The sequence below is a fragment of the Spermophilus citellus genome (assembly GCF_964194105.1).
Source record: "Spermophilus citellus genome assembly, chromosome: 14".
Lineage (NCBI taxonomy): Eukaryota > Metazoa > Chordata > Mammalia > Rodentia > Sciuridae > Spermophilus > Spermophilus citellus.
Window position 1 is genome coordinate 66,535,548 of NC_138194.1, and position 15,331 is coordinate 66,550,878.

Here is a 15,331-nt window from a genome sequence, read left to right on the forward strand (position 1 = left end):
TCATTGTTACCAAAGTGAGAATAGGATCAGCAAGAGTTGTAAAAGATTTTAAGATTTATCATAATGTTATGCTATCGGGGATTGAACCCAGGCCTTGTGCAAACTGAGAAAGTTCAACCACTGAGCTACATCCCTACCCCTTTTAGATATAGATTTAAATAAAATTCATATAAATTTTTAAAGATATTTTTAAATTTTGAGACAGGGTCTTGCTAAGTTGCCTAGGCCAGCCTCAAACTTGTGATCCTCCTGCCTCAGCCTCCCAAATAGCTGGGATTACAGGTATGTACCACCATGTCCAGCATCCTCTTTTTTTTTTTTTTTTTTTTTTGGTACCAGATAGAATTCAGGGACACTCAAATCACTTAACCACATCCCCATCCCTATTTTGTATTTTATTCAGAGACAGGGTCTCACTAAGTTGCTTAGCACCTCACTGTTGCTCAGGCTGGCTTTGAACTCATGATCTTCTCGTCTCAGCCTCCCGAACCTCTGGGCTTATAGGCATGTGCTACCGCACCTGGCCCAGCATCTTTTTTCTTTTCTTTTCTTTTCTCTTCTTTTTTTTTTAACATTTATTTTTTAGTTGTGTGTGGTTGGACACAATACTTAATTTATTTTTATGTGGTGCTAAGGATCGAACCCAGAACCTCACATGTGCTAGGCAAGCACTCTACCACTGATTTACAACCCCAGCCTTTCTTCTTTTTACAGTCAAAAATTTGTAAAGTGGGGACTGGGGTTGTGACTTAGTGGTAGAGTGCTTGCCTAGCACATGCGAGGCACAGGGTTTGATCCTCAGCACCACATAAAAATAAATAAAATAAAGGTATTGTGTCTAACTATAATTAAAAAAAGAAAAAAAATGTTTGTTTTTTTTTTATTATTTGTAAAGTCAACTCTGTTATATGGGTTAAAAGATGATATAGAGTTGATTTTGGCCTTCTCATTAACAAAACAAGCCTTTTATCTTAGGGAACTTACATTTCATATTTGTAAGAAATGATCGTAGATAGGGCTGGGACTGTAGCTCTATTGTAGAGCACTTGTCTTGCACTTGTGAGGCACTGGGTTTGATCCTCAGCACCACATAAAATAAATAAATATATTATGTCCAAAATCTACAACTAAAAAATATTTTTAAAAGAAAGAAAGAAATTGATTATAATGGTCTGAGAAACAAACTGAAGACAGTTCTTGTGACCTGAATATCCTTCATAGTATGCATAGATTCATGTGAGGGTTTTTTTGTTGTTAGGTTTTGTTTTTGCAGTACTGGGGATGAACCCAGGAAAGCATTGCCACTGAACTATATATACCTCCAGCCCTTAGGAAGAGTTATCCAGGCTGGCCTCAAACTTGGTATCCTCCTGCCTTAGGCTCCTGAGTTGCTGAGATCATAGGCATGTGCATTGACGTTTTAATCCTTTCAAGCTTATGAAATGCTTTCTGTGTTATAACCTCTATAAGCTTCCTCACAACTGGCAATTAACTTGAACTAAAAATTGGTTAGTCATCTTTGTTACTTTGTTTTTCCATCTGTTAGTAAAAGCTATTTGGTGGTTTATGACATCACCAAAATCATCCTAGTGACTATGATGCTGAGCAGAAAAATTGCAGTTACCCAGATGATCTCTTGCTATAAGGATAATATAGAAACCTAGGTTGTCATCTGTGAGAATAAGCAAGAAACATTTTCCATGGAAAGTTCACCTCTGTGGTACATGTGAATACTAATTTAGCAATTCTGATTCGATAGATATTTTGGCATGCAGAATGTTCTTTTCAATGACATTTTTTCCCAAATTTAATTTTTCTAATTAAGCCTTTTATTTTTGAGACATAGAGTCACATGCATTCGTATAGAGTCATAACTTTTTTTTAAAGTATTTTTAAAGAAAAACACAAAAGAATTCTGGGGCTGGGGCTCAGCGGTAGTGCACTTGCCTGGCACATGTGAGGCACTGGGTTTGATTCTCAGCACCATGTATAAATTAATAAATAAAGGTCTATAAACAAGTTTAAAAAAGTTTAAAAAATTAAAAAAAAAACAAGAACAAATAATGATGCTGAGCAATCTTTTGTACCCTTTACCCAGTTTTCATCAGCAGTAACATCTTTATAAACACTGTGGTACAGCATTGTAACCAGGATATTGACATTAATACAGTCACGATACAGAACATTTTCTTCCACTGCCACGTTAGGGTTCCTCATATTAACCTTATATATAGCCCCCCTCAAACAAAAAATGTTATATTAATGGAATTATATAGTATGTGGCCTTTTGGTATTGAATTTTGGATTTCTTGTTTGTCTGTTCATATTTTCCACCCAGCAGAATTCTCTGGAGATTCGTCCAGTTTGTTGTATGTATCAACAATTTATACCATTTTACTGCTGAGTGATAAGCCGTGATCTGAACATACCTCGGTTAATTTAGCCATCCTCCTATTGAAAAGCATTTTCAGGGTGTTATGAATAAAACTGCTAAACACACAGTTCAAGGGTTTTTGTGTGAATATAAGTTTTCATTTCTCTGGGATGAATAACCAGGAGTGTAATCACTGGTGTTTTGTAGATACATGTTTACTATTATGTTAAGAAATTTTCCAACTGTTTTCTGTGATGGCTGTATCACTTTACATTCCCATGGACTGTGTTTGTGTGATCTTGTTTTTCTCTTTCTACCGATTTACTTTGTTCTTCATATAGTCTAGATCCTAGTTTGTTGGAACTGTTGTGTGGTTTTGCAAATAATGTGTGTGACTCTGCATTTTTACTCCAAAATTCTATTTGATTTACCCATCAAATAAGTTGTTGAAACATGAAAATTGGGCTGGGATTGTGGCTCAGCGGTAGAGCGCTCACCTAGCATGGGCGGGACCCGAGTTCAATCCTCAGCACCACATAAAAATAAAGGCATTGTGTTGTGTCCATCTACACCAAATAAATTAAGAAAGCATGAAGGTTTATACAGCTCTCTAATTTTTTTGTAACAAGGAATGAAAGACATGGCAAAAAGGAGGCTATCCTAGAAAACAGGAGCATGAAATTCTGTGTACTTCATTACTTTTTTAAATATGTAATTTCTTGGTCAGTTTTATCACTCATTACTAATTCTTATTTAGATTTGGGGGGATAAAGGCTGAACCTAATGAATGAAATTATTTCGTAATAATTTACCGTATAATGGAAATTTAACCTATTGATTCACTTAATATTTTTGCTTTTAATATCAGGTTTCAGATGATGATAAAGAAAAGGGAGAGGGAGCTCTTCCAACTGGAAAATCTAAAAAGAAAAAAAAGAAAAAGAAGAAGCAAGGTGAAGATAACGCTCTTGCACAGGTAAATTACCAAAATAATATGTATTCTTTACACACCTGTTGTTGAAAATGTGAAAAGATGGTGTTTAGATACTAAAAAATAGGGTTGGGGATGTGGCTCAAGCAGTAGAGTGGTCGCCTGGCATGCACGTGGTGCTGGGTTCGATCCTCAGCACCACATAAAAATGAAATAAATATGTTATGTCCACCAAAAACTAAAAAAAAAAAAAATTAAAAAATTCTCTCTCAAAAAAAAAAATGCTAAAAATAGGTAGAAATAAATGACAAAATATCAGATAGTTACTTGAAAAGCATTTGAAAAATCACAGACTTTAAAGAATAGATAATCTTATATTGTAATAAAATTTTTATTGCCCTAAAAACTCATTACGAGGGTCACTAAACCCTAAAAATAAAAATTCCAGATTACTCAAATGCATTTTTTTATAATAAAATGATAAAATGGAAAAGGAAGTACATTATTCTATACACACAAAAATTCACTTTGAGCTGGATTTTTGAACCCCTATAATCCCAGCAGCTTGGGAGGTTGAGACAGGAAGATTTTAGTTCAAAGCCAGCCTCAGCAACTTAATGAGGCCATAAACATCTTAACAAGAAGACCATGTCTCATAATAAAAAGGACTGGGGACTAGCTCAGTGATTAACATCCTGGCTGGTTAAATCCACAGTATCCAAAAAAAAAAAAAATTGCCTTTGAGTAACTGGAAGGTTAATATTTACCACAATTAGAAAATCCATGTGCATAACAAATGGAATCTTATACTTCACTGAGTTTCCTGGTTATTTCACTTAGTGTTCCTTCAGTTTTTTTGGTTTCTGATCATTAGAAAGTTGTTTTTTGGGTTTTTTTTGTTGTTGTTGTTGTTGTTGTTGTTTTGCATCAGTCCTACATTTCTTCTATCTGGGAAAAAAATTAGATTAAAATAAAGATGAAATCAAAGATGTTATTTCAGCTGAGCATGATAGCCCACACTTGAAATCCCAGCCTACTTGGAAAGCTAAGGCAAGAGGATCTCAAGTTCAAGGCCAGACTAGGCAATTTATGGATACCCTTTCTCAAAATAAAGTAAAAAATAAAAAGGGCTAATGATGTAGCTCAGTGGTAGGGCATTCCTAGGTTTAATCCCCAGTACCCAAAAAATTGTTTTAAAGTTATTTTAATTTCAAACATATCAGATTGTTAGAAGTATACATGGATTTATTTTTGAAAGCATTATTTCATTATATCACAACTTGTGGTTTTATTTTTATTTCTTTATTTAGTTTTTTTATGTGGTGCTGGGGATCAAACCCAGTGCTTCACATGTGCTAGGCAAGTGCCCTTCACCACTGAGCCAAACCCCGCCCAAGAGTGTTTTGTTTTTTTTTATTTTCCAATTGTAAAAATGAATAGGCATTAAGGTTAACAGGGATAAGACCAATGGCTGTGAAAAATTAAAACTACATAATAGGTGTGGTTTCTTCTTAGCCAGAATTATGTGATAAATATTTATTGACATATTCTTTGTTAGTAATACTATGTGAAATCTATTTTAGCTAGGTTTTTTTTATAAGTTTTCTGTTTCTTTCTTTCTTTCTTTTTTTTTAGTTGTAGTCAGACACAATACCTTTATTTATTTATTTTTATGTGGTGCTGAGGATTGAACCCAGGGGTCTTGCACGTGCTAGGTGAGTGCTCTACCGCTGAGTATTCTGAGCAACAACCCCAGGCCCATTCTGTTTCTATTTATGGCTTTTACTAACACATTTTTTTTGGGGGGGGGGGGGGATTGTGGATTTGTTGAGTTCCTTTTGGAATAAATTTTGTAGAATAGATACATGTCTTTCAAAAGCTCAATGTATGGCAAACATCATTAATGTGTTAAAGTTTTCTTTGGTACTTTTGACCACTGTTGTCTATATAAATTCCAAAATCCAAAAATTCTGAAATCAGAAACACTTCTGGTTCCAAGCAGTTTGGGTAAGGAATATTTTTAGAATTATTTGATCTGTTTTTTTTAAATATAGCAAGTAGGGGCTGGGGTGATAGCTCAGTGGATAGAGTGCTAGCCTCATATGCACCAGGCTCTGCCTTCAATCCCCAATACCACAAAAAAAGAATTTAAGTAAGAAATAAAAATAAATAAATAAGAATTTAAAATATAGTGAGTAAAGTATTCTGGGTTTAGAATCAGATCTGTGTCCGGGTACCCATTCTGCCATTTACTTTGTTTTTGTTTGGTTTTTCGCTTTGCAAAAGTTACTTACTTGCCTAGGATATTTTAAGAATTAAATGAAATATCAGGGATAGGTTGTGGCTCAGAGGTAGAGCACTCACCTAGCATGCATGAGGCACTGGGTTCAATCCTCAGCACCCCTGAAAGTAGAATAAAGATACTGTGTCCACCTGTAACTAAAATAAATAAATAAATAGTTTTAAAAAATGAAATATCAACTGGGCACAGTGGCATACTCCTGTAATCAGCCTCAGGGGGCTGAGGCAAGATGATCAGATGATTGCAAAAAAAAGTTCTAAGCCAGTCTCAGCAATTTAGCGAGGATCTATGCAACTTAGCAAGAACCTATCTGAAAATAAAATATTAAAATGTGCTTGGTATGTGGCTCAGTGGTTTAGTGTCCTGGGTTTGATTCCCCATACCAAAAAATAAAAAATGATATATCCATAAAGTCCTACACAGAGTACATACCACATAGTATCCTATTCATAAAAGATTACTACATTTTGGAAGTTTTCTTTTTTGGTTAATTATTTTCAATTGTTGGTATGTGGTTGGTGGAGTCTTTCACTATTGAAGTTCAATTTAGGATAGAAATAAATCATTGTCTTCTGATACATGCTTATAAAGTTACCTGCTAAGCTTAAATTCACATCACAGTGTTGGATTACTATCTAAACCTACTACTATCCTAAACAAATTTGCATGTTTAAAAAAAGATAAAAACTGGGGCTGGGATTGTGGCTCAGTGGTAGAGCACTCGCCTAGCACGGGCAGGACCCGGGTTCGATCCTCAGCACCACATAAAAATAAAGGCATTGTGTTGTGTCCATCTACACCTAAAAAATAAATAAACATTTTTAAAAAATAAAATAAAAATAAAAAAGATAAAAGAACCACCACCATTTACATGTATGTGTTAGCTAAAGAATAATATATTAATTTGGGGGTGGGAAAGATGGTGGAATGATGAGGACATTACCAGTATACATGTATGATTGCATGAATGGTGTGACTCTACATTGTATATGACCAGAGAAATGAAAATTTGTGCTCCATTTGTGTACAATAAGTCGAAATGCATTCTGCTGTCATGTATAACTAATGCAAACAAATAAAATATTAAAAATAGTACAATTCACAGTGATGGTTCTATTTAATATATTTATAGTTATTGCATATACCTAAGCATAGAATTATTTTGTTGAAATCTTTTGAAAAATTAAAGGACAAGACTGGAAATGTTAAAACTTAGATAGGGCTTAGAAATTTTATAGGCAGACTTTATTTAATACAGTTGAGGAAACTGAGACCCCAGGAAAACAACTGATTTGTCCCTGAAATTAAATAGCTAGATTGTGGTATGGCCAAAATTTGAATTCCCTATCTATGTCCTTTCTACTATGTATGTATAAATATTTTGTTCCTTGAAAAAGTCATTCAGTGAAAAACTTTGTGGGGTTTTTTGTTTGTTTTTTCTTGTACTACGGATTAACCATAGGAGTATTTTACGTTTAAGCTACATCCCCAACCCTTTATTTTTAATTTTGAAACAAGGTGTTGCTATGTTGCTGAGGCCATCCTCAAACTTGTAATCCTTCTCCATCAGCCTCCCAGGGAGCTGGGATTTCAGACATGCATGACCATGTACAGCATTATATGTCTTTTTTTTTCCATTCACAATTGATATAACTCCCTGGAAAAATCAAAAGTGATCAATAATATTTTTTAAAAGTCATTTGGACAACTTCTGAAATGAAATTATTTTCTTGTGGCATCTTAAGGACAACAAGAAAAATAAATTTTAATTAGTAACAAATGAATGATTTTTATTATCTAATACACAAACTACTTTTCTCTGAAGGACACAGAAGAATTAGAAAAAGAGATTAGAGAAGAGCTTCCAGTGAATACCTCTAAAGCCCGTCCGAAACAAGACAAAGCATTTTCCTTGAAGACCACAAGCACTAGTGATCCAGTTGAAGTACTCATCAAAAATAGCCAGGTAATTTTTAAGGAATAGTAGTAGTTTTACTGACTCAAGAATTGTATCATTAGGGCTGGGGATGTGGCTCAAGCGGTAGCGCGCTCACCTGGCATGCGTGCGGCCCGGGTTCGAACCCCAGCACCACATACAAAACAAAGATGTTGCGTCCGCCGATAACTAAAAAAATAAATATTAAAAATTCAAAAAAAAATGTATCATTAAAATTTTGCTGAAGCACTGCGGTAAGTACTTTAAACACAAACTAGTCCAGAAAAAAAAGAGAAGGTGAGACCTATCATATAAATGATGCTAGAGAAGTTGAATAATTTGCCCATAGCTACATATCTATCAGTAATAAAATTGGAGCCACTACACAGCAGTTCCCTTTCACCCAGTTTTGGTTTCTATGATCACATGTAGTCTGAAAATATTAAGTGGAATTTTTCAGAAATAAATAACTCATATATTTTAAAGTACTTGTCATTCTGAGTGGTATGTTGAAATTGCATTATTTCTTGCCCTTCCCGGACATGAGTCATCCTTTTGTTCAGCTAATTAATGCCATATATGTTACCTGCTCGTTAATCACATAATAGCCCTCTCAGTTATCAGTTTAACTGTCTTAATATCACAGTGCAGTTTAAATAACCTTTACTTTTATTCTACTTAATAATGGCTCCATGGGGCTGCGGTTGTAACTCATTGGTAGAGCACTTGCCTAGCTCTTGCCTGGGTTCAATCCTCAGCACCACATAAAAAATAAATGATTAAAATAAAGGTATTGGGGCTGGGGATGTGGCTCAAGCGGTAGCGCGCTCGCCTGGCATGCGTGCGGCCCGGGTTCAATCCTCAGCACCACATACCAACAAAGATGTTGTGTCCGCCGAGAACTAAAAAATAAATATTAAAAATTCTCTCTCTCTCTCTCTCTCTCTCTCTCTCTCTCTCTTCTCTCTCTCTCTCTCTCTCTCTCTCTCTCTCTCCTCTCTCACTCTCTCTTTAAAAATATAAAAAAATAAAATAAAGGTATTGTGTCTATCTGCAACTAAAAAAATTTTTTTTAAAAATAATAATGGCCCCAAAGCACAAGAGAAGTGATGCTGGTGAATTGAATGTGCCAAAGATAAGACTGCATGTGATTTTATTTTTTTATAGTTGTAGTTGGACCCAATACCTTTTTTTTCACTCATTTATTTTTTCTATGTGGTGCCGAGGATCGAACCCAAGGTCCCACACGTGCGAGACGAGCACTCTACCGCAACTCCAGCCCATATAAAGTGCTTCTTTACAAGAAAAGAGAAAAGTTCTTGACTTAATAAGGGAAGAAAAAATTGGATGCCAAGATTGCTAAGATCTACAGGAAGAGTGAATAGGAAAAGCATAGTATATTAGGTTTGGTACTACCTCAGTTTTCAAGCATCCACTGAGGGTCTTAGAACATATCTCCCACAGATAAAGATGGGGGTGGGTACTATATACTTTTCTTTTACTGGATATCTAGGCACATAAGGGATAGATGGTTTAGAGAAAAATGTGCCTGGTTGTATTATCCCCAGAGTATACACATAAAATCATTGGTTCAATCTTCCAAAATTTGGTAACAAATTTTTTAATTTTTTTAGTTGTAGATGAACACAATACCTTTATTTTTATGTGGTGCTGAGAATTGAACCCAGTGCCTCACATATGCTAGGCAAGTGCTCTACCATTGACCTACAACCCCAGTCCCAAAAGTTTTTGAATGCTTATGTGGTACTGAGGATCAAACCCAGGGCCTCGCATGTGCTAGACGAGTGCTCTACCGCTGAGCCACAACCCCAGCCCCTTCCTGGTTCTTTTATTTGCCCATTCAGAAATTTTACTGAGGACCAACTATATGTTTGAAGTGTTGAGATACCTCAGAGAACAAAGCAGTCAAAACATCCTTGTCTTTGTGAGAACTTTCATATTTAGTAAAACAGCTTTTGACAAATTGAGTTACTGCTAAGAGAAAGAATTTTTAAAAGTCTTGTACTAAAACAGAGCTTTAATAATATTTGCTATTTGGGTATGAAGTTCTTGATTCCCTATAAGTGTTTTCAGGTAAACAGATGCAATCTGAGTATATCTAGAAATTTAATGGTAAATGGAAAAGAGTCAGCTGACATTTTGGTGTTGTATTTAAATCCTTTTCAAAAGCCATCTTGTAAAGAATATTTGAACCCTTCTATGATTTATTGTAAATAAGTGGTAAGATAGAGGGGGAAATTATTGAAAATATGCAATAAAACTTTTGCATATGGAATAAATACAGGTAACATTATAAAAGATAAACCAAGCAATCCAGTGTAACTTCAGACACCTGAAATAGAACGAAGGAATACCAGTAGTTGCCTTTACTCATACCACTTCTCTAAAGAAGTTCTTTTCCTGTTGGACCTTCTTGAACTCATGGAGACTGGAGGAAGATGGGCAATGGAAACATTACTTACCCTGTTTCTATAGGAAATTCAAAATAATGATTGCAGGTAGAGCTAGCTAGTGAAAGAATCTGATCTCTCACAGCCTCAAGACACTTCAAATACTAGCCTTTTTAGTTTTAACTGGTCCTGACCATTCATTAATGGTTATGCCTCAGTAAGGAGAATTTAGGCCCTGCTGCGGGTGCTGACACATACCTCTAGTGCCAGCAACTTGAGAGACTGAGGCAGAAGGATTGAGAGTTTGAAAGCACTGGGATGTACTTGAGTGGTAGAATGCTTGCCTAGTGTAATCAAGTGCTTGAATTTAATCCCCAGAAGAAACACACACCACACAAAATCAAGGCCCTCCTTTAGTATTCTAATTTCACTTCCAGACTCGATATTTTGAAAAGTTCAAAGTTGGTAGAATGTCAGCAGAACCATTGAATGTCTAAAAAATATTAAAAAGTGCTATTTATAATGAAATAGAAATCATAAAAATTAATGACCTGGGTGCAGTGACACTCACCTATGATCCCAGGCTAAGGCAGGAGGATCATGAGCCAGCCTCAGCAAAAGTGAGTTGCTGGGAAACTCAGTGAGACCCTGTCTCTAAATAAAACATAAAATAGGGCTGGGGATATGGCTCAGTGGTGGAGTGCCCCTGAGTTCAATCCCCGGTACCAAAAAAAAAAAAATTAATGAAAATGGGATTATTCACTCCTATTTGAGATTCATTAGGTATTTTATTATTTTATACCTTCCATTTTTATCTCAACCTGTATTCGTAAGTAATGTGAAGTCATGGTTTATTTGGCCGTGTCACTAGGGGGCAGACATGAGTTGCAGTGCTTCTGCTGATAACTTAGAACATCTTAGTATTTACTTCCTGCCAAATAACCTCTTGATATTAGTGTACTTAATTTTATTTGAAAATATTATAAACATCTGAGGTAATTTTATTCCAAAATAGCCTATCAAGACTCTTCCACCTGCTGTTCCTACCGAGCCATCTGTTATCTTATCAAAAAGTGATTCTGAGAAAAGCTCTTCCCAAGTGCCACCGATGCTACAAGATACAGAAAAATCCAAGTCAAATACCAAGCAAAATAGTGTGCCTCCTTCACAGAGTAAGAAATTCTCTTTTTTGGTTATTTTGTTTACTTCTGTACTGTTCACTTTTTTTTGTATACAAGTGTGAAGATTCTGATCTTAGAAGTTTAATGGAGTAATTGAGTAGCCCTTACTTCCTCTTGCAAGTGCTAGATTTCTTAGAATATTGTGAACTCCAGTTGTGAGGGCCAAGTTGCTAAAATAACTGAAGGAGAAAGCAATGGCCAAGAACAGAGGAAGACTGGGTTCCTGCCTACCTATCTGTCTGGTCTTTCTCCCTTTTTCTTTGTGTATGTGTTGTGACGTCAAATTCTTCTGTACTTTTTCTCCTCCTTGTCTCTCTACAGCTACCTCTAGTGTCCATATTACCCATTTTTTTCTTGTATTAGTTAAGCTGAGCCATATTAAATGGTGACTGGGTGCCATGGCATACACCTGTAGTTCCACCTACTGGAGAAGTTGAGGCAGGAAGATCACTCAAGCCCAGATGTTTAATTTAGGCAATACAACCAGACCCCCATCTCAAAAAAAAAAAAAAAAAAAAAATGCTTTCTCTAGGTCAAAACTGGTTGAATATTTTAGCTTCCATATGATCACATTTCATAATACATTGGGATTAAAAAGAAAAAAGGGAGGCAGATATAGACTAACTTTAAAATATTCAATTAGGACTTGAAAATCTAAACATAAAACTTGAATTTTTTTAAAACTTGAGAATTTTAAAGCATTTTTTTCAGCTACTATTTTTGTATTATTGAAACATAACAATGTTTATTATACTCAACTTTTTTTCTCTCTCCATCCCCCACCCCCTTTTAGCCAAGTCTGAAACTAACTGGGAATCTCCCAAACAAATAAAAAAGAAGAAAAAAGCCAGACGGGAAACGTGAATTTTTTTTTTTCCTGAATTGGACATGTGTTTGCAAACACTGTCTTGAAGATTATGCTGTTTATGCAATAATTTGTGAACATGTACAGAGTTTTATATAAATTTAAACCAATTTTTAAAACAAAACTGTGAACACAACCACCGTAAAAATGGAATCAAAGGAGAGTTAATTTATGAAATTAAGAGGTCAGCAGAATATACTACAGTGCTGGAAGACACTTGGGAAAGTCTTTTCAATTGAACAAGAATGATCTTAATTTAAGAATATTATCCTGGTTTTACAACAGTTCCCTGTTTACAACAGATTGTGCCCTGTCTCATCTGCAGCTGAGGAATAATGGATTCTGATTAGAGAGAGGGCTGCCTCTAAGTTAGTAGGCAACTCCTTGGATCTTATGCACGAACTTGTACCATTTGAATCTGTTTTATGCTTATATGAAAGTGCTTTGATCAAATGCATAATCTGCCATATCTTTACATATTTGTTGGTAGCAATTTGTATTAAAGGAATCACAAGTGCAAATAAAAAGTCATTTACCATTTGTTTAACTAAACTGTCATGGTTTAGTTGCAATTTTTAAAAAGTTCTTAATTAAAACATTGCAAATGCAATTGACACTTGTATGGCTTATGAAGTTATTTTTGATAGTCTTACATTACTTGAATTGTTCAAAGTACAGTATATTTTAAATTAAAAAAGTAAACTATATGTATTCATTTTATACACTTAAGGATCAAACTAACAAATAATGCTCTTGTTTATGATTTGAAAACTTTCAAGCAAATCCAACCTAGAATTTTTCCTTTCCCTAGCAATTACTTTTTTTCCAGTGTCAACTCTTACTTGCTAATAATTTTTTGACTTTAAAAATGAAATCATTCACAAACTTTGAGTATGTGATGGAGAATGAAAAACTAGAGTCAGACAGCTTTAATTGACATTGTCAAGACCTCCAGTTATCAGGAATACATTTTTTTACTGCCTTAACCTGTAGTGCGTAGAATATGCATCAATTTCTTGAAGGGGATTCATGTTTTTATAAGAATTTTCATGTAAGTATTGCAATTGTGGTCAAATAAGGAACATTTTCTGCTTGAAACTGTATTGATTTAAATGATGTGTGAGATGTTTCACCATTTTCAGGCACTGTGTAATTCTATTGTAATAAACTGGCAGGTATCTTTGTAACTATAAATAGTGCATGCTCGGCCATGTACACTGTAAATAGCCTTTACCAGATGTGTTTGACAAGGACCATAATTAACATCACTTAGTAAATTGTGATAAAGAAAAAAAGCCATGATTTATTTGATGTGATTGGCTTGTTTTTATGTGGCACCAAGAATGAAACTGTTTCACAGCTGTAACCAATGGTACTGATCTATCCATCCAATGTCGTCTTTATTATATTTGATTGTGGCTTGATAGTATTGCATTGTCAGTCTAGGAAAGCTAAAGAAACAGAATGGTTTTAGTTTTGCTGAAGACTGGCCTTATTAATGGACAGCTTTCCTAACAGGCAATTATTAACTTTCATCAGGTGTTAACATCTGTTTCAGGAACATGGCAGTATGTTTACATGTCAGAGTTTTGTTTAATTCTATGATATTTCTAAATTGATTTGTTTAAATAAATTCAGCAAATGGATAGCATTGTTTTTGTTTGCTTCAATATGGGGGTAAATATTAGGTAAAATGCCAGGAATGGATTTCTTCAAATAACTTTATTTTGTTAGCTTTACTTACATATTTCCTAAATAGACCTGAAAATTCCTAAGTTGTCAGCACTTTGTAAAGGTATCAAAAGGAGAATTTGATAGGGAGTCTGTAATTTTAGAATGTGCCAAAATGTCTATGCTTAAAATTTTAATTGAACTCTCTCAACTCTACCTCACTATTTCTTTATCTTAGAATTCTCTTGACTGTCAAACAATAGTTCAGTATCTCCCCATTCAGCCACCTTTGCCAGGTGTTAAAGATTGAGGAGAGTGCTGGGAAAGTAACTCAGTGGTAGAGTTGCTTGCCTAGTATGCACAAGTCCCTGAGTTCGAGACTCAGCACTACAAAAAAAAAAAAAAAGAATTGAGGAGTGATGATTGTTGAGATGGAGAAACAAACACATTACTCAATTGGAATGGATCCAGTATGGAGATAATCTCTGTCCCTTCTCTCAGTAGTTAAGCCATCATTTTATGTATTAAGAGGTGGCAGCTATATGAATGACAAAATTAATCCTGTTCTCTTACATGCATGAGGTGTAAACCCTTGCGCAAGTGTTGTTCATTGCTCCTTGCCTGTTCCGTAAAATGTGTATGTGACGTCAAAGCAGTTTCTGGCATCTGAACAGAGGAGCTGGCTTCTATCAACTCAGAAGACACCAAACTATAAGTAATGATTCAGGGAGGAGGGGAGAAAGAGGAGCCTATTGTTATATGGAAGCATGAATTAGATGCTCCCCAGACTGCTAGTAGGAAAATAACTGACCCCTTCAGGTTTTGCCAGTTCTGGAGGGAATTGCTATTCACAAGCAAACCCTCCTACCCCTCCAATAAACCCTCCCAAGACTCCCTAATCCTGGCCGGTCTCCAGGTCCTAACTGAAGTCTTTCTTCATTATTCTGGAACAGGTACTACTGGCTGGTTTCAGATTTCTCCAGACTGGAATCCTATCTATCCATACCCTGAATTGAGCAAATAATAGTTGAGAGAGTCCAAAAAGAAAGTATTGAAATAAAATGTGATTAATGTAATTTACTATGTTTACTTTGTGCATGCATTTTGTTGGGATGGGGAGGTCAGAGTAATTTATCCAAATCTAATGGTATTATTATTTCATAGGCTAATCCAGTTTGTATTTGGGCTAAAGATGCCAGAGGGCAATATTTAACTACAGAGTTTAGTTTTTCTTAATTAAAAAATAGTCCTTTATTAATATAGTGTGAATTATCTTTCAAAATTTAGGATTTAGGTTTAAGATGTCAAACAGATATCTTACGATTTTCCTGTAAACTCATTGCACAAAATGGAATTACTTTCCAAAAGGCTTAGGGAATGAAAATATCATTTGTAAGATGCATTGAGTATTGTAAATAAAACAAACCGTTTTGTTTTGTTTAAATTGTTTGTTACAGTTCTCTTTTGGGAAGGGACTTCATTTTTAACATCCTAAACTAGTCAAATGCAGGTACTTTTTGTTCTTGATTCCCACCTCTACCCCTACCCCAAAAAACCGTAAGTTCAGACTTTGCCCTGGGGAGCTATATATTTGGAATTGAGTTCTTCTGAAAATGGCCATTTGTTGACACAGTGTTATCCGTGGGAAATATCTGTTATG

The 15,331-nt window shown here is 35.1% G+C and overlaps 1 protein-coding gene across 4 annotated transcripts in view; it reads left to right on the forward strand.

Moving 5' to 3' along the window:
• Positions 1-15,115, forward strand: part of MTDH (metadherin) — a 63,935-nt gene extending 48,820 nt beyond the window's left edge. For all 4 annotated transcript variants that reach the window (XM_081266856.1, XM_081266858.1, XM_081266857.1 and 1 more), the window contains 4 exons: positions 3,243-3,350; positions 7,433-7,573; positions 10,970-11,126; positions 11,929-15,115. In XM_081266856.1, the coding sequence (XP_081122982.1) occupies positions 3,243-3,350; positions 7,433-7,573; positions 10,970-11,126; positions 11,929-11,999 (477 nt within the window). In that variant the 3' untranslated portion in view covers positions 12,000-15,115. The remainder of the gene's footprint in view (positions 1-3,242; positions 3,351-7,432; positions 7,574-10,969; positions 11,127-11,928) is intronic.
• The last annotated feature ends 216 nt before the right edge of the window (positions 15,116-15,331 follow it).